At 46.8% G+C, this 20,139-nt stretch overlaps 1 protein-coding gene across 1 annotated transcript in view; it reads right to left on the reverse strand.

Annotated features, from left to right (window-relative positions):
- Nucleotides 1–3,458: 3,458 nt before the first annotated feature.
- CMTM3 (CKLF like MARVEL transmembrane domain containing 3) overlaps nt 3,459–20,139 on the reverse strand; it is a 29,240-nt gene continuing 12,559 nt past the window's right edge. Inside the window, exons 2-5 of the mRNA XM_089661410.1 lie at nt 19,214–19,369; nt 16,363–16,458; nt 15,430–15,553; nt 3,459–3,931 (exon numbers count right to left, since the gene is read on the reverse strand). Of these exons, the coding sequence (XP_089517536.1) occupies nt 3,903–3,931; nt 15,430–15,553; nt 16,363–16,458; nt 19,214–19,369 (405 nt within the window). The 3' untranslated portion in view covers nt 3,459–3,902. The remainder of the gene's footprint in view (nt 3,932–15,429; nt 15,554–16,362; nt 16,459–19,213; nt 19,370–20,139) is intronic.

Raw genomic sequence — 20,139 nt, forward strand, 5'->3', positions numbered from 1 at the left:
CTTGATGGGGCTCAGGTAAGGATTGAGGGGGGGGGGGGCTGGGGGAATGCTGCACACCTTCTCCTAACTCCAGCAGGCTCCCTCGATCTGTGTGGCTGGTTCCCCACAGACTTCTCACCATGTACAATACAAGTCTAAGGCCGGCCATACATGGGTCAAAATTCGACCGATTTTTTGTCCAAAAACCGGACATAAGAGTAATTGGCCGATTTTCTTTCTGTTAGTGGGTCAATGGCACCGGCCAATTTTCGTGGCTCCTCCCCTTTTCGGTGATCAGGCACGTTGGAAAATTCATCAAAAAACGAACAATTTTCAACTCAATGAAGGCCAAATTGTACGATCGTTTTTCCGAAAAGAATATGCACATGAGACGTGACCGGGGAGGAACAGAGGTTTCGCCTGTTATATGGGGCGAACTTTATGACTTGGTCGGCCGAAATCATTGATGGCACCATTGGCTTACCGAGCAAACGTTTTTGATTTTCGGATGACAAATCGTTCGGAATTCGAACCATGTATGGCCTGCATAATAGCCCTGCAATGTAAGTGATGAAGCAGCGGGACCACCCGCAGCCTGCTGAAGTCAGGAAATGAATGCAACCTCTTCCACAACTCCACAAACTCAACGAGCAATTAACCTTTCCAAGAGTTGGGCGCTGAGCCTCCATTCACACTATGTGGCACATTGTGTGTATGGAGGTTTGCATGCTTTTTTTTGTGTGTTTTTACGCATTCATTTCAATGGGCTGCCCCACACATGACAAGTGCAGCAAAGAAGCTCGAGTATCTTTTTTGAGTTTTGGGTTTTTTCACATGACAGCAACTCAATGCATTTTAGGCATCTAGATGTGGTGAAGACAAGTTGCTGAAGTTCAAACCGAGCATCAGAATGGGGAAGAAAGGGGATTTAAGTGACTTTGAACGTGGCATGGTTGTTGGTGTTAGGTGGGCTGGTCTGCTGATCTACTGGGATTTTCACGCACAACCATCTCTAGGGTTTACAGAGAATGGTCCAAAAAAGAGAAAATATCCAGTGAGTGGCAGTTGTGTGGACGAAAATGCTTCATTGATGTCAGAGAAGAATGGGCAGATTTGTCTGAGATGGTAGAAAGGGAACAGTAACTCAAATAACCCCTCGCTAAAACCAAGGTAGGCAGAATACTATCTCTGAATGCACAACACATCGAACCTTGAAGCAGATGGGCTACAGCAGCAGAAGACCACACTGAGTGCCACTCCTGTCAGCTAAGAACAGGAAATGGAGGCTACAATTCGCACAGATCACCAAAATTGGACAATAGAATGGAAAAACGTTGCCTGGTTTGATGAGTCTCGATTCCCCTAGAGATGGTTGTGTGTGCAAATCCCAGTAGATAACCAGTTGTTGAAATACTCAGACCAGCCTGTCTGGCACCAACAACCATGCCATGTTCAAAGTCACTTAAATCTTCTTTCTTCCCCATTCTGATGCTTGGATTGAACTTCCACAAGTCATCTTCACCACATCTAGATGCCTAAAATGCATTACGTTGCTGCCATGTGGTTGGCTGGTTAGCCAAGTAACTGATCAGGTGAATCTAATAAAGGGGCTGGTGACTGTGTATATATATATATATATATATATTATACTCTATAGACCTCATACATAGATCTTAGATCGCAAATCCTCCACAGCTGTAGAAGGGAACCAAAAACTGCTAGCAACTGCTAAAACCATCTCGACCAGGGGTCTCGAAACGTACTAAACAAAGGGCCAGTTTACTGTCTTTCAGACATTAGGATGGCCAAACTGTGGCTAAGGGGAATAGAAAATGCCTCTTCTTTGGTATTATGGGAGGAATCGTGCCCCATCATTGGTGTCAGTGGGAGGAATGGGGTCCTATAATTGGTATCAGTGGGAGAAATAGGGCCCCATCATTGGTGTCAGTGGGAGGAATAGTGCCCCATTGTTGGTATCAATGAGAGGAATGGGGTCCCATCATTGGTATCAGTGGGAGAAATAGGGCCCCATCATTGGTGTCAGTGGGAGGAATGGGGTCCCATCATTGGTATCAGTGGGAGGAATAGTGCCCCATTGTTGGTGTCAGTGGGAGGAATAGTGCCTCATCATTGGTGTCAGTGGGAGGAATAGTGCCCCATCACTGGTATCAATGGGAGGAATGGGGTCCCATCATTGGTATCAGTGGGAGGAATAGTGCCCCATCATTGGTGTTAGTGGGAGGAATAGTGCCCCATCATTGGTATCAGTGGGAGGAATAGTGCCCCATCATTGGTGTCAGTGGGAGGAATAGTGCCCCATCATTAATATCAGTAGGAGGAATAGTGCCCCATCATTGGTATCAATGGGAGGAATAGTGCCCCATCATTGGTGTCAGTGGGAGGAATAGTGCCCCATCATTGGTATCAGTGGGAGGAATAGTGCCCCATCATTGGTATCAGTGGGAGGAATAGTGCCCCATCATTGGTATCAGTGGGAGGAATAGTGCCCCATCATTGGTATCAGTGTAAGGAATAGTGCCCCATCATTAATATCAGTAGGAGGAATAGTGCCCCATCATTGGTATCAATGGGAGGAATAGTGCCCCATCATTGGTGTCAGTGGGAGGAATAGTGCCCCATCATTGGTGTCAGTGGGAGGAATAGTGCCCCATCATTGGTATCAATGGGAGGAATAGTGCCCCATCATTGGTATCAGTGGGAGGAATAGTGCCCCATCATTGGTATCAGTGGGAGGAATAGTGCCCCATCATTGGTATCAGTGGGAGGAATAGTGCCCCATCATTGGTATCAGTGTAAGGAATAGTGCCCCATCATTGGTGTCAGTGGGAGGAATAGTGCCCCATCATTGGTATCAATTGGAGGAATGGGGTCCCATCATTGGTATCAGTGGGAGGAATAGTGCCCCATCATTGGTGTCAGTGGTCAGCAATACTGCCACATCATTCCTATCAATGGCAGAAACTGTGCCCTATCATTCTCATCGCTGGTATCAGTGGGAAAAATAATGCCCTGTTGTTGGAGTAAGTGGATGGAATGGTGCCCCAAGGGCCAGAAAAAGGCAAGCAAAGGGCCACCTGCCCCCCAGGATACAGTTTGGAGACCCCTGATCTAGACATATGGAGTATCACCTCACATATAGGGGCTTTCATTATCACCTGAATTATCATCACATAGGGTGGGAATCAGCGCGCCTCTATAAATACCTCCCTGGGGTCCCTCCTCGCCAATGGCACCAGAAATCCCACCAGAAATGCATGCCCCCTATCCCCACCACCCAGGAAAGGCTACCCCCTCCCACATCCAGCATGACCAGCTGAAGATCGGGTGCGTCATTCCTGTTTTGTAATCCTTGCTCGTATAAATCCAGTACCATCAAACTGTATGAATACTTGTGTGTATGTATAATGGTCACTATCTCTGGTCTCCCAGCTACATTAAATAGTCTCTTTTACCTGCTGTTCCCACTGGAATTCGATATTTATTGGGGTGGAGCCCCCAGGACATGATATTGGGGTTCATTCTTAAATTCATTCGTCTATCAGGCAAGCTAAGGGGCAGACATAGACACAATTCTTCAGATTGTCGCTCTAGGCTGAATATTTGCTTCTCTCCCATTGAAAGGAAAGAGGTGAAAAAAAGAGATAAATCAAATCCCATGATTTAAACAGCTATTCATTTCTAAACATGATCCCACCGTCTGATCGGAGCGGAGTTCCTCCTTAAAAAAAAAACAAAAAATCACAGTTGTGAGTTGTCCTTCTGATGGAATATATATAAAAAAAAGCAGTTTGTGTTTTCGGATGTCGGGATGACAATTCACAGCGGTAGGTGCGATGGAGACATCACCTCCTCCTCGTGGCACGCAGACATAGCACGGCCTCTGGCAGGCGAGGAAAGTTCGCTCAGTCGGAATCGGAGTCAAAGTCGTCATCTACAAGGTAAAGACAAGGTCACCTTCGGTTTATGTGAATGCGGGATATAAAATATACACTCTGGGGAACCGCTGACTTTGAAGAGGAACATGTGGCTGCCAGCTGGGGCCTCAAAAACATTTCACTGTAACACAAAGGATTGTGGGAAGAGCCGGCCGCGTCTTTGAAAGGAGAAACATTAACTGCTATGGCTGAAAATCACAGATGCCTGCCTGACATGCTGATCCAATGGCGGCGGAAGTCGATGACCTGGATGAAGCATGCTGGGATGGACTTCTGGCCTTCCTGATCTGCACATTATTATTATTATACAGGATTTATATAGCGCCAACAGTTTGCTCAGCACTTTACAATACAAAGGGAGACAAAACAGCAACAACACAGTTCAATACAAGAGGGCTAGGAGGGCCCTGATCCTTGGAGCTTACAATCTAAGAGGGAGGGGCTAGTGGTACAAAAGGTAATAACTGTGGGGGATGGACTGGTAGGAGGAATAAAAGATTCCATTATTAGCTGAAGGCAGGATAGACTTCCCAGAAGAGATAGGTTTTCAGAGATCGCCTAAAAGTGAGCAGAGTAGGCGATAGATTGGGGTAGAGAGTTCCAGAGGATGGGGGGAGGCTCCGAACAAGTCCTGGAGACATGCATGGGAGGAGCAGACAAGGGAGCTAGAGAGCAGGAGGTTGTGCGAGGAGCGGAGAGGACGGTTTGGGTGATATTTGGAGACAAGATTGGTGATGTAATTTGGGGAAAAGTTATAAATGGATTTATATGTGACTGTTAATGTTTTTAATTTTATTTGTTGGGCAATGGGAAGCCAGTGGAGGGATTGGCAGAGAGGGATGGAGGACACTGATTGGGAAGCCAGTGGAGGGATTGGCAGAGAGGGATGGAGGACACTGAATGGAGGCCAGTGGAGGGATTGGCAGAGAGGGGTGGAGGACACTGAATGGGAAGCCAGTGGAGGGATTGGCAGAGAGGGGTGGAGGACACTGAATGGGAAGCCAGTGGAGGGATTGGCAGAGAGGGATGGAGGACACTGAATGGAGGCCAGTGGAGGGATTGGCAGAGAGGGGTGGAGGACACTGAATGGGAAGCCAGTGGAGGGATTGGCAGAGAGGGATGGAGGACACTGAATGGAGGCCAGTGGAGTGATTGGCAGAGAGGGGTGGAGGACACTGAATGGGAAGCCAGTGGAGGGATTGGCAGAGAGGGATGGCAGATATGGAACGGTTAGTAAGGTGGATGAGTCTGGCAGCAGCACTCATGATAGACTGAAGAGGGGATAGCCTGCGATGAGGTCAGCCAATGAGGAGGGAGTTACAATAGTCAAGGAGAGAGATAATCAGGGAGTGAATAAGTTGCTTATTGGTTTCCGAGGTTAGGAACGGGCGTGTCTTGGAGATGTTGCGGAGGTGAAGTCTACAAGATTTGGACAGTGATTAGATTTGGGGGTGATAGAACAGATGGGAGTCTAGGATTACACCTAGTACTCTGCACATGCTGGCGGCTCAGTGACTCGGACAGGACTGAAGTACCATAACAGCCAGGCAACTGTCATTTTCAGGAGAAGGTCAGCAGTGGCCCCCTGGCACTCCCATAGTAATAAGGCTACTTTACATAAAATGAATGCAGAGGAAATCTGATAGACGGGTCACACAGGACAGTTTTCAGTGGATTAAATAAAAATTCTTCATTGAACACTAGACGTGTGCGATTTGTTTTGCTCCGGATCGAAATTCAGACAAAATTTTTGTTATTCGGAGATTTGGATGGATCTGAATACTAATTATATTAGTAATGAATTTAAACGAATCCGAACTAAAGAAACTAAATTTCAGCCAAATTCGAATCGGATTTGAAATGACTTTGAAAATGAAATCCAAAACAAATTTGAAATGGAAACATATTATTTATTTATTACAGGTACTTATACAGCACTGTCAATATATACGCAGCGCTTTACATATATATATTCACATCAGTCCCTAACCCTCAATGGGTGTATAAGGTCCGTAACTAACATAAATACATACTAGGGCAAATTTAAACAGGATCCAATTAAGCTACCAGCATGTCCTTGGAGTGTGGGAGGAAACCGGAGTACCCAGAGGAAACCCACACAGTCACAGGGAGAACATGTAAACTCCAGGCAGGTGGTGCCGTGGTTGGGATTTGAACCAATGACCTTAGTGCTGCAAGGTGGAAGTGCTAACCATTTAGCCACTGTGCTGCCCAATATTGCTGCCTATTGCTGATTTCCTTCATAGACATTGTGGATGGGGGATTTACTAAAGCTAGTTCACTCAGAATCTGGTGCAGCTGTGCCATGAGGTGCCATGTTGAACTTCCAGTGACCAGTATGAGAGAGTGCGAGCGATCACACCAAATTGAACACACCTGCTCCCCATTCACACCTGAGACCTTGTAATACTAACCAGTCACATGACACCGGGGAGGGAAAATGGCTAATTGGGCCCAATTTGGACCTTGTCACTAAGGGGTGGACTCACTTTTGTTGCCAGCGGTTTAGACATGAATGGCTGTGTGTTGAGTTATTTTGAGGCGACAGCAAATTTACATGTTATACAAGCTGTACACTGACTACATCACATTGTACCAAAGTGTCATTTCTTCAGTGTTGTCACATGAAAAGATAGAATCAAATATTTACACAAATGTGAGATCCTGTATATAGGGAAGTGTTTTTCTTGAGCTTTTCAGGCACTTGTTTTACAGCAAAAACGCTTCAAAAACTCCTCAGTGTGAAGGCACCCTAAAGCGATCATCACTGGACTGTTTTTCAGAGGTGATATGGCACCTCCTCATCACCTGTGTTAAAGAATTCCGGGCAAAAGTATTTTTCTCCCTTGCAGTGGAGCTGTGCCAGCACTGCATGGGTTAACAGCTAATTTTTGTCTAGAGGATTTCAGAGCGGAGATATACTTACCTAATCTGTAAATCCTCCAAGCGCAAGACCGGTCCCCACCGCTCCTGCCCCCCGTGCACGCTAGAATGGACTGTTCCTGACGTCATCGCGCTCATAGACCGGCTCTGCTCGTGAGAGTTGAGGGAGCAGTCCACCGCTGGACGTGGGGGAGCGCAGTTTTCCGAAGGATCAGGTAGATATAGCCTTCCGGTGCGCCCCTAAACAAAACGAGCCATTAACCCATGCAGTGCAGGCACAGGCCCCACTGCATGGGTGCAAATTAAATATTCAGCTGCTGGTGTTGGGGAGTCCTTACATAATAATCTGACATGAGACACGAGTTAGCGGCCCGGCCTGTACTTTCTACACAATTTCCTGTTTTCTTCTGTGTCATGCGTGCCATAGTTTCATCCTTGCAGCATCATTTCCTGAATGGATCAGGTCACCCTCGGAGAGCAGAGGCAGGACGTGCAGCTGACTCTGATTACCGGAGAACACTGACAGATCTCCTAGCAGAGGAACACCAACACCCAGAACAATCCAGGAAACAAGATCTCATTTCACTTAAGTCTTCATGCACACGGGATGTTTTTACAGCGGCTGTATTTGGCTTCTTTTGTTTTTTTTAATCTAAAGCCAGTAAACCCCCCAGCATGTTCTCCCATGTGTCCATTCACACATAGACTAAGCAACGATTTTTGGCTGGAAAAAAACACCAGAACTAGCGGGTTTCTAGAGGAGTTCTTTAGCTGTAAAAACTCTCGAACGCTGAAAAACGCAGCAAACTGGTGTTTTTGGACATTTGTTTGACCAAATAAAAAAATGTTTTTTTCATAAAACAAAAAATGCAAACGCAGCTAATCGCATCAAAATGCCAGTAAACGCTAAAATAAGCTGAAAAACTCACGCTTTTAACACTTTTCGTGTTTTTGCTGCTATCCAGATCTCCATCACAGAGATTTCCCTCTCTTATATTATTATTATTCCGGAATTAAATGGCCCCAACAGTCTGCACAGCACTTTACAAAATAAAGGGTGACAGTACAGTTACAATACAAATCTATAGGAGAGCTCTGGTAATAAGAGCTTACAATCTAAACCGGGGGTCTCCAAACTGCAGCCCGAGGGCCAGATGTGGCCCTTTGCTACCCTTTCCGGCCCTTGGGGCACTATTCCTTCAACTGAGACCAACAATGGGGCAGTATTTCTTCCCATGAAACCAATGGTGGTGTACCATTCTTCCCACTAATACCAATGGCGGGGCACTCCTCCTCCTAGTGACCAACAACCCTGAGGCCATGTTTATGCTCACTGATGCTGGGCCTGGGACATTTTCTATCCTCACTGGCCCTAATCCGGCCCTCCTAAAGTCTGAAGGACAGTATGCTGGCCCTTTTTTGAAAAGTGTGGAGACCCCTGATATGAAATAAGGGTCTCCAAGGTTTTTAAACAAAGGGCCAGTTTATTGTCCTTCACTATGGCCAATAGGTGATAAAAATGCCCCCCCCATCATTGGTAATGGTAGGAGGAATAGTGCCCCATTGTTGGTGTCAGTGGGAGGGATAGTGCCTGCACCATCATTGATATTAGGGGGAGGAATAGTGCCCAACCCTTGTTGTCAGTGTTAGGAAAGGTGCCCCATCATTGATGTCAGTGGGATGAATAGTGCCCCATCATTGGTGTCAGTGGAAGGAATAGTGCCCCATCATTGGTGTCAGTGGGAGGAATAGTGCCCCATCATTGGTGTCAGTGGGAGGAATAGTGCCCCATCATTGGTGTCAGTGGGAGGAATAGTACCCCATCATTGATGTCAGTGGGAGGAATAGTGCCCAATCACTGTTGTCAGTGGGAGGAATAGTGCCCCATCATTGGTGTCAGTGGGAGGAATAGTGCCCCATCATTGGTGTCAGTGGGAGGAATAGTACCCCATCACTGGTGTCAATGGGAGGAATAGTGCCCCATCATTGGTGTCAGTGGGAGGAATAGTGCCCCATCATTGGTGTCAGTGGGAGGAATAGTGCCCCATCATTGGTGCCAGTGGGAGGAATAGTGCCCCATCATTGGTGCCAGTGGGAGGAATAGTGCCCCATCATTGGTGTCAGTGAGAGGAATAGTGCCCCATCATTGGTGTCAGTGGGAGGAATAGTGCCCCATCCTTGGTGTCAGTGGGAGGAATAGTGCCCCATAGTTGATATTAATAAGAGAAAGAGTGCCCCATCGTTAATGTCAGTAGGAGGAATAGTGCCCCATCATTGGTATTAGTGGGAAGAATAGTGCCTCATCATTGGTGTCAGTGGGAGGAATAGTGCCTTATCATTGGTGTCAGTGGGAGGAATAGTGCCTCATCATTGGTGTCAGTGGGAGGAATAGTTCCCCATCATTGATTTCAGTGGGAGGAATAGTGCCCCATCATTGATATTAATGGGAGGAATAGTGCCCCATCATTGATGTCAGTGGGAGGAATAGTGCCCCATCATTGCTTTCAGTGGGAGGAATAGTACCGCATCGTTGGTGTCAGTGGGAGGAATAGTGCCCCATCATTTGTATCAGAGGGAGGAATAATGCCCCATCATTGGTGTCAGTGGGAGAAGTAGTGCCCCATCAATGGTATTAGTGGAAGGAATAGTGCCCCATCATTGGAGTCAGTGGGAGAAGTAGTGCCCCATCATTGATTTTAATGGGAGGAATAGTGCCCTATCAATGGTATTAGTGGAAGGAATAGTGCCCCATTGTTGGTGTCAGTGGGAGGAATAATGCCCCATCGTTGGTGTCAGTGGGAGGAATAGTGCCCCATTGTTGGTGTCAGTGGAAGGAATAGTGCCCCATCAATGGTTTTAGTGGAAGGAATAGTGCCCCATCATTGGTATCAGTGGGAGGAATAGTGCCCCATCAATGGTTTTAGTGGGAGGAATAGTGCCCCATCGTTGGTGTCAGTGGGAAGAATAGTGCCCCATTGTTGGTATCAGTGGGCGGGATAGTTCCCCAATCTCAGAGTGAATAGGTGTGCTTCCACAATGATATCAGTAAGTGATACCTTTATATACCATAACATGCAGGTGCAAATAACAGAATTAATAAATAAATACATCAATCAGCATTTCATCATACAAATAAATAAATTCCATTCCATTTGAATAGTAAGTATCGGTATGCCATTTACGGTTCATAGTGTGACCATAGTCCAGGCCAGTATCTTCCAGTAAGTGTAAAGAACAAATGCCTTCCCGTGTGTCTCCTCCACCACACATCACACAGCCAGAGTCTGGCAGAGTCACCCGGACACACGAAGTACTTCGCTGACACCGACCATGTTACTATCACAGGCCAAACTTGCAAAACTGGTTTCAGGCACGGAGATTAGCCTGGACCTTCGTCATTAGGGGGATAAAGAGGTCTTACTAGTCATGGTTACTATTCACACGTCACCTTGCATTCTATTATAAATTGTGTGTAAAGTTCCAATAAACCTGAGAATCAGTAAAGGAAATATATCTCCAGCACAAGAACATAAGTGGCTGCTATGGGGCCGGCGGGGCCCCCCATCCCCAAACCACACCCACCGCCCACCCTTCCTGGGTCCTGTGTCATGTTACTACCTCTACATTTTCAGAAAAGCTTTAGACCCCATTCACATGGACGTTTTGCCACGCTGCCAATTGCAGCATCGGGATTTTATTGATTTCTGCTACTGGGATTGACAGGCGCATGCAGATAGCAGCAGTCGTCAAGTCCAAACACTGCAGTGACAGGCTGTCGGTGGCTGCAGCTATTAGTGCCTGTTCACACAGCCAGTGATCACCGCAGCTACGCGCTTCTATTTCCTTTACCTCCCTGTCCAAGGAAAAGACCGACATCTTCACCTTGATGCCTACACATGTGTATGGCCCTGCACTCTGGTTGGCTGATGTTAATGTTAACCTCTTCACGCCAGCCGAACGCAAATGTGCTGCCTCCCGGCGTCTGGGCCTAGACGCTGAGCAAATTTGTATTCTATTAAAAAAGAACATATGTGCTGAGAGCGCGCACCCTGCGCGCTCCCAGCACACATGTCTGGTACTCATGGAAAGGTCCCGATTTCCTCTTTCGATCGGGACCTTTCTCGGTCATGTGACGGCGTGTCAAGGCGGTCACATGACCCTAAACCCCGCCCCATCTCCCAGCTTCTGAAACCCTTAAAGGGCCAGGAGGCGCCGGCGTGAAGGGGTTAAAGGATGAGCTCTTTAGCGGGCAGCAGGCGGTTTCCCTGCCATATGTTTTCCAAGATTTGGAATATTAGGAAAAATGGAGCACTTGATGTCCAAAAGAATGCACTTTTGATGACAGATTAAGAGGTATTTATTGAGAATAACGACAAGTACATCAAACCAACACGTTTCGGGACAAAGGACTCTCCCTTCTTCAGGGCTGTTGCTGCACACTATTAAATGGAAAAGATTCCCATGCCAGTTATATATTTTCCAGGTTTCGGAGGAGAAACTGACAGAGTGGTTTTCCTCTGGCATGGGAATCTTTCCCATTGATTAGTGTGCAGCAAAAGCCCTGAAGAAGGGAGAGTCTTTTCTCCCGAAACAAGTTGGTTTGATGTACTTGTTGTTCTCAAAAAATGCCTCCTAATCTGCCAGCAAAGTGCATTCTTGTGGACATCAGGCGTGCCTTCTTTCCTATTACTCCAAGTGTACATGTGGAAACGACCTTAAGGCCGTACCAGAAAGGCAGCAGCCCAAATCCTAAGAGGGTTTACCGCCAGTATCCACCATTGGGCACAACTGACTGGAGGGACATCTCCCTACCCACCCACACACCCATCCACCCACCCAGCCCAGCACAGTCATCCATTTGCTAATAAACTATTTCTCCCCATGGTGGAAAGGTAGTAACAAATATTCAAGATTACTTGCACCTCTTCAGCATCACCATCTTTTATTATCTTGAATGTGCTCAGATGTGTAGAAGATCTAAAGACCTGCCAGATATCTGCACATGTATGTGGCATTTTGCACACGTGTGGTTTTTGACGGTGAAGCTTGTGGGTGCTCTGTGGCTTTTTTGTTGGGGTGCAGAAACCCCGTGTACACAGATGTGCTGCAGGTCTTTGCCATATCTGCATAAATGCAAAATCTCATGGTGCGCATGCACTCAGCAGCACATGGTGGAGGATCCCAGGAGGCAGCTTGGTCCAATGCCATTCTGAGCTAGGCCATAAACAACACCCAATTCTTTAAAAGCGAGGGAGCAGGAATGAGGAGAAAGCTAAAGAGGTTTTTATGGGTAAAGCGTTCCAGGTGTGGCCTAAGCACAATGGGGTACCATCAAAATTCTTCTGTAGGACCCCAAGGTTTGAAGCTATACCTCTGCTTGATCTCCTTCCACAAGGCCAAACATGGCATGGCTCCCTTGGCTCTGGATTCTCTGTCTCCTGGTATAGTAGGTAGTGTAATGGGAATGCGTACTGAACCCTCACAAGTTGTGTGAATGGGCAAGGATGCCATGTTGTACAGATTGCAGCCATTGTCTTCCCCCCAGCCCGGACACCACCCCCCATTGACTTCTCCATCATGTCCAACAACGTCACCATCAAACCCGCCCCGCAGGCCAGAGTACTTGGTGTCATTCTGGACTCCAACCTATCCTTCCAGCCCCAAGTCCAATCTTTAACAAACTCATGCAGACTCCACCTCCGCAACATCGCCAAAATCCGCACGTTCCTAACCCCAGAAACCACTAAACAGCTCATCCACTCCCTCATCATATCACGACTCGACTACTGCAACTCCCTCCTCACTGGCCTGCCTCGCCGCTGGCTATCCCCGCTTCAGTAGATCCTGAATATGGCTGCCAGACTCATTCACCTTTCCAACCGCTCCGTTTCCGCCACCCCCCTCTGCCAATCCCTCCACTGGCTTCCGATTGCGCAACGGATCAAATTCAAAATCCTAACACTGACGTACAAAGCCGTCCACCATACTGCCCCGAACTACATCACTGACCTAATAGCCAAGTACCGCCCAGCACGCACACTCCGCTCCTCACAAGACCTCCTTCTCTCTAGTTCCCTGGTCTCCTCCTCCCATGCCCGCCTCCAGGACTTCTCCAGGGTGTCACCCATCCTCTGGAACTCCCTGCCCCAACCCATCAGATTATCACCTACTCTCCTCTCCTTTAGGCACACCCTGAAAACCCATCTCTTCAGGGAAGCCTACCCCACCCCCTGCTAACTTGCCGACCTCCTCCACTCTTCCTACCACTCCATCCCCCACAGCTATCTCCTCCTGTGCCACCATCCCCTCCCTCCTAGATTGTAAGCTCCAAGGAGCAGGGCCCTCGAACCCCTCATGTTTTGCATTGTATTGGTATTGTTCTGTCACATGTTCTGTCCCCCTTTGTAATGTACAGCACTGAGCAAACTATTGGCGCTTTATAAATACTGTATAATAATAATAGTAATGACAGTTTGTGACACAATTTGGTGAATAGCAGCATTGGTTACCTGCTCTTCACCCCCCCCCCTCCCCAGGAAGCCTCTGGTGCAATACACAAACTGTTAACTGATGCCAGGATCAATCCATTGATCAGACACACAGACCTCTCCCATTACTCAATCCACAACTTCAGGCTAGAAACCATAATAAAACTGTTACCCTTGGCAGCTTGAGCAGTCTGGAGAACTAACAGACATTGGGTCATAAATTCCTTAGTGGGAGGCTGTGGAATACACATGTCTGATAGATTATCAGCCAAGATTCTAAAAATTCAGCATGCCCCATAACTTATGAAATACAATAGGCACAGCCATAGTAAGGCGTTATTTCCTTCTCTCAGTTATCGGGTAGCATTTTGAACCTAAACATCCCTATGCTAGGAGGTAGCAGAGTGGATTATGCCTCCACACCACTCCTATCAGAAATGAATGTCCAAGACCTGCCATATTTATATCCATTTTGAAGCTAAATTCATGCTGGACAAAAATCTGCATGGTAGCAGACTGTAAATGGTAGGTATTCAGTAATATAAATATAATAAATAATTACAAATATAAATACAGTAATATAAATACTTCTAGAAAACTGTATTTGGGACTTGGTCATAAACATGGTGACCTCCCAACACCCACCCCTTAAACCAGATAATTGGGCAGATGGTCACTGTCAACACCCCATTGATATCACAAAAAAAGGAAATGGCAGGAGCTGTGGTCAATCTCTCCTTTTACCATCAATGAAGGAACATCTGTCAAGTTATGAGACACCTTGACACCGATGACACCTTGTTTATTGACTGAACTCTGGCAACACCAAGGGATTTGCACATATTCTCCATTTTCAGCTCCTTCTTAATTGTCTGTTGCTTTATGGTTTCTTTATTTCATTATAACACCTTTTTTCTGTAAATATTTTATTGGCACCATTTAGACCTTTTCATTATTAAACCTACTTTTGAAAAGTGTTAAACTGTCTCTAAGGCTTTTATTGCAAACTAAAGAATCCCTGTCTTTTGAAGAGTGCTACTGTATGCACTATATTCAAAAAGTATTGGTCGGCCGGCCTTTACACGCACATGAACTTTAATGGCCTCCCAGTCTTAGTCCGTAGGGTTCAATATTGAGTTGGCCCCGCCCTTTGCAGCTATAACAGCTTCAACTCTCCTGGGAAGGCCGTCCACAAGGTTTAGGAGGGTGACTATGGGAAGGTTGGACCATTCTTCCAGAAGCACATTTGTGAGGTCAGGCACTGATGTCGGGGGAGGAGGCCTGGCTCACAGTCTCCGCTCTAATTCATCCCAAAGGTGTTGTATGGGGTTGAGGTCAGGACTCTGTGCAGGCCAGTCAAGTTCCTCCATCCCAAACATGCTCATCCATGTCTTTATGGACCTTGCTTTGTGAACTGGTGTGCAGTCATGTTGGAACAGGAAGGGGCCATCCCCAAACTCTTCCCACAAAGTTGGGGGCATGAAATTGTCCAAAACGTCTTGGTATGCTGACGCCTTAAGAGTTCCCTTCACTGGAACTAGGGGGCCAAGCCCAACCCCTGACAAACAACCCCACATCATAATCCCCCCCCCTCCACCAAACTTTACACTTGGCACAATGCAATCAGGCAAGTACCGTTCTCCTGGCAACCACCAAACCCAGATACATCCATCAGATTGCCAGACGGAGAAACGTGATTGGTCACTCCAGAGAGCACATCTCCGTTGCTCTAGAGTCCAGTGGCGGCGTGCTTTACACCATGGCATCTGACGCTTTGCATTGCACTTGATGTAAGGCTTGGATGCAGCTGCTCGGCCATGGAAACCCATTCCATGAAGCTCTCTATGCACTGTTGTTGTGATAATCTGAAGGTCACACCAAGTTTGGAGGTCTTTAGCTATTGACTGTCTAATCTTGCTGTACCACCAGAAAGGATGACAATCCGGTACAGTCTTATGCAGCTGGGAACAGGGGGCATGTGTTTATAATGTTTTTATATATATATACACACAAATGTTTTGCCTTTCATTTCTAGTTTAAACTGATTGGGTTGTTTTACAAGGTGAGGGTTTACAGTCACTTTAATAGTCAATAACACTTACCATCTGATTTCTGCCGTTGTGGTTCCTCCTCCTCAGATCCTCCTTTCTTCAGGAACTTGATGAGGTCATTGAAGATAATGTAGAAGTCTATTGCAAAAACAATTGTTGCTATAAAACCTAAAACCTGCAAATCAGAAAGGGGCGATCAGTCACGATGCAGCAAAATACAAAATATTACATAGCAGCCAACTCCTCCCAATTTTGGATGGACAACAGTGAGCTGCTTTTTTTTCTCCCTTTTGAGACCCTAATGAGAACATTTTACTCTTTAGTAGTTACAGTGTCAGCCTCTTCCACAAGGCCATCACAAGCAGGAATGTGCACTCAAGGGGTGTACAATCTAAGGTCCCTAACTCACATTCATACATATACTAGGGCCAATTTAGACAGAAGCCAATTCAACTATCAGCATGTCTTTGGAGTTTGGGAGGAAACCAGAGTAGCTGGAGAAAACTGACACAGGCACTACATGCAAACTCCAGGCAGGTGGTGCTGTGGTTGGGATTTGAACCAACGACCCTAGTGATGTCAGACGGAAGTGCTAACCATTTAGCCACTATGTTGCCCAAAGACATCCAAAGAGAATGATGGTTGGCCCCGCCATCTTGGATGAGATGTCGGCAGCCTGACCAACTCAAATAACCCATTTTAGCAGTCTCTCTCAAAATTTTTATCATGGAGGATCCCTTAGAATTCTATTCAGGTCTCAGGGAACCCCTGCCAGGCAGAAGTGCTAACCATTTAGCCACCTACCACCTACCAGCATGTCTTTGGAGTGCGGAAGGAAACCGGAGTACCTGGAGGAAACCCACCCACATAGGTGTACACTCCAATACGCCCGTGTGAATGGGGCATCTACTGTATCTATCAATCATGTAGTAGACTTCATTTAATGGACACATAATGATCCTCAGGTTGAAGGAGATCACTTACCGCAGCAGCTTTGGATGCCGCACAGGAGTATTTGGACACGGCTACAAGAGACACCACGAAGTAGATGATGGCGGCCGATACACAGCGAATGAAGTCCTGCAGGAAACATCTCTAGGTTAACAATGAGTCAGTGAATGTGTAAACACAGATCATTCGTCCCGGGACAGGCGCGCGGTTAATGCACTTTCATCCAAACACAAGTGGCGGGATGTTCTGTGCGGATGAAATGCGCCAAGTCACATGATCACGCCAGCGCTATCATTTCACTTCCCAAGACTTCTACATAAACACATGGTGTCATCCGTCCGGACACTGAAAAAAACCTGCAATGAGAGAACTGTGAAGGATGCCACTGCTATACTTTCTCTTTCTGAAAATGCAACCTAGCTGGTCGTCATCTCGATCCTCTGGCTTCAACAGACAGAAACCTGCAAAAAGTATACAGGCATCTGACTTTCCTATATTGCATACTTCTCACTGATCGGTGTCTCAAAGTACTGAAATTAAAGGGCTAGTGTCACAGCCAGGCACCCGGCATTTTCAGAAGCAGAAGATGTCAGTGGCAGCCTTTAAGTTCTTATCATGTCAGGTTACCTACATGAGCCACTTTGGCTTGTAAACATGGCGGCACGGGTGAAAAATCATTGCGCAGATGATCATGTGACATGGCTGCTAGTTGTCATGCTGATCCGCTGGCTTCAATATTTTTGCTGGCAGTGAACCAAAAACAGCATGCAGATCAGGAATTCTCTATACTGTGACATGTGATTTGAGGCATGCTTGTTTTGGGTCAGTGGGAAAGTATTGCAGCTGGGAACAGCCAGGGAACTAGCATTTTCAACAGGATGTTGGCAATGGCAGCCAACCCAATGAACATGCCGGTGGTTACATGTTGCTGGAAGTATGAGGAATGGATTTATGTTACTGTTATCATCAAAAAGGACTTTAGTTACTATAGTTTTGTATTAATGCAATGGACGCCAGTTTTTACAAAGCATGCAGCCAATCAGAGCTCTAGGACTCATTAATGCCCGGCACTGCTGATATTTACTAGATCAGGGGTCTCCAAACTGTGGCCAGAGGGCCAGATGTGGCCCTCTGCCGGGTTTTATCCAGCCCTTGGGGCTCTGTTCCTTCCACTGATATGAGGCACTATTCCTCCCAATGACACCAACCATTAGGCGCCATTCACACACCTACTGAGCAACATATCAGACTGGATGTCACTCCACTTCCTTAAACTGAACCTCTCCAAAACCGAGTTTCTTGTCTTCCCCCCAGCCCGGACACCACCCCCCATTGACTTCTCCATCACATCCAACAACGCCACCATCAAACCCGCCCCGCAGGCCAGAGTACTTGGTGTCATTCTGGACTCCAACCTATCCTTCCAGCCCCAAGTCCAATCTTTAACAAACTCGTGCAGACTCCACCTCCGCAACATCGCCAAAATCCGCACGTTCCTAACCCCAGAAACCACTAAACAGCTCATCCACTCCCTCATCATATCACGACTCGACTACTGCAACTCCCTCCTCACTGGCCTGCCTCGCCGCTGGCTATCCCCGCTTCAGTCCATCCTGAATACGGCTGCCAGACTCATTCACCTTTCCAACCGCTCCATCTCCGCCACCCCCCTCTGCCAATCCCTCCACTGGCTTCCGATTGCGCAACGGATCAAATTCAAAATCCTAACACTGACATACAAAGCCGTCCACCATACTGCCCCGAACTACATCACTGACCTAATATCCAAGTACCGCCCAGCATGCACACTCCGCTCCTCACAAGACCTCCTTCTCTCTAGTTCCCTGGTCTCCTCCTCCCATGCCCGCCTCCAGGACTTCTCCAGGGTGTCACCCATCCTCTGGAACTCCCTGCCCCAACCCATCAGATTATCACCTACTCTCCTCTCCTTTAGGCGCACCCTGAAAACCCATCTCTTCAGGGAAGCCTACCCCACCCCCTGCTAACCTGCCGACCTCCTCCACTCTTCCTACCACTCCATCCCCCACAGCTATCTCCTCCTGTACCACCATCCCCTCCCTCCTAGATTGTAAGCTCGAAAGAGCAGGGCCCTCGATCCCCTCATGTGTTGCATTGTATTGGTATTGTTCTGTCACATGTTCTGTCCCCCTTTGTAATGTACAGCGCTGAGCGAACTATTGGCGCTTTATAAATACTGTATAATAATAATTCTTCCAAATGACACCAACGATGGGGCACTATTCCTCCCAGTGACACCAACCATTAGGCACCATTCTTCCAAATGACACCAACGATGAGGTACTATTCCTCCCAATGACACCAACGATGAGGCACTATTTCTCCCACTGAAACCAACAATGGCACACGCCCACGGGTCCGCAGGTGAACCTAGGGTCAATCATTGGCTGGGACTTCCTAACAGACACCCCAGTGTGTACAATCACAGCAGGGGGGGGCGAGCATGCCCATGCCCTATACCCAGAAGTAGGCACAACGTGCCAGTACATTGCCGTATCCGCAAATCTGCAGGACAGTGCAAGCAGATGGCCCGGAAACAGTTAAAATGAGGTATAAATTCCATCAGCATCCTGATGAGGGGGAAAGACATGACCAAGGTTGGCAAAATATAGGAAAATTAAACTTCAGCTTTGAAAACCACCAAAACGCCAGCATGCGATTCAACCACACAGAACCAAAAACTTTCCATTTTACCTTTTCCTGTGACTCAATGTAGACTGGAGGAACAGCTTGTATGAAAAGGAGAAGCCATGGTTAGGAAAGGGGAAACACAATTCTTGCAGAGTCACTTGGCTGGTTATAAGAAGGGGATTCTTACATTCTGCAGGATGACGTCACCACTTACCAGCAGAGGCCACAAGATTCCCTTCAGCTGCTCGTTCAGTTTAGTAGAATATGCAAAAAATGTAAAAAGAGCCCAAAGGAACTCTATGAGAGGGACGGTCATCAGACTGACAGCGGTCGATACGATGTAACAGATGAACGTCAGAAAAGACACCACCTGCCAAAACAAGAATCAGAAAAGAATTTTAATGGAGAAAATGCAACTGAAATAAAACCTGAAAGTTACTTTTTGTTTCTTTTTTTTTTTTTTTTTTTTACAAATACTGCTTCACCCATTGTGATTTCAGGTACCTATATAGCGCCGTCAATTTACGCAGCACTTTACCTGCCACCACCTGCCAACACAAGAATCAGAAAAGAATTTTAATGGAGAAAAAGCAACTGAAATAAAACCTGAAAGTTACTTTTTGTTTCTTTTCTTTTTTTTTTACAAATACTGCTTCACCCATTGTGATTAAAGAGACCCTGTTGTCACCAGACAGATTCCTTCAACATGAATCTTCCCAAAAGATAACATGTGCACGTTAGTTATATGTAAAAGCCTGCCTTGTTCAGACATTTATTTATTTCAGGTACTTATATAGCGCCGTCAATTTACGCAGCACTTTACATATATATTGTACATTCACATCAGTCCCTAACCCTCAAGGGGCGTACAATCTAAGGTCCCTAACTCACATTCATACATACACATACTAGGGCCAGTTTAGACAGGAGCCAATTAACCTACCAGCATGTCTTTGGAGTGTGGGAGCAGGGGCAGACTGACAACTCATGGGGCCCCCGGCAATAGGGGATCATGGGGCCCCTGTGTCCTTGCCCAAACTCAAAAAAGCCTATAAAAAATGTACCAGGGGCATTTCATGGGGACCCCTACTGACCCCAGGCCCTCAGGCAGTGCCCGAGTTTCCAAATGGTCAGTCCGCC

The sequence above is a fragment of the Staurois parvus genome, unplaced genomic scaffold, assembly GCF_062004578.1.
Source record: "Staurois parvus isolate SC_StPar_1 unplaced genomic scaffold, SC_StPar_1.0 ptg001334l, whole genome shotgun sequence".
NCBI classification, from domain to species: Eukaryota; Metazoa; Chordata; class Amphibia; order Anura; family Ranidae; genus Staurois; species Staurois parvus.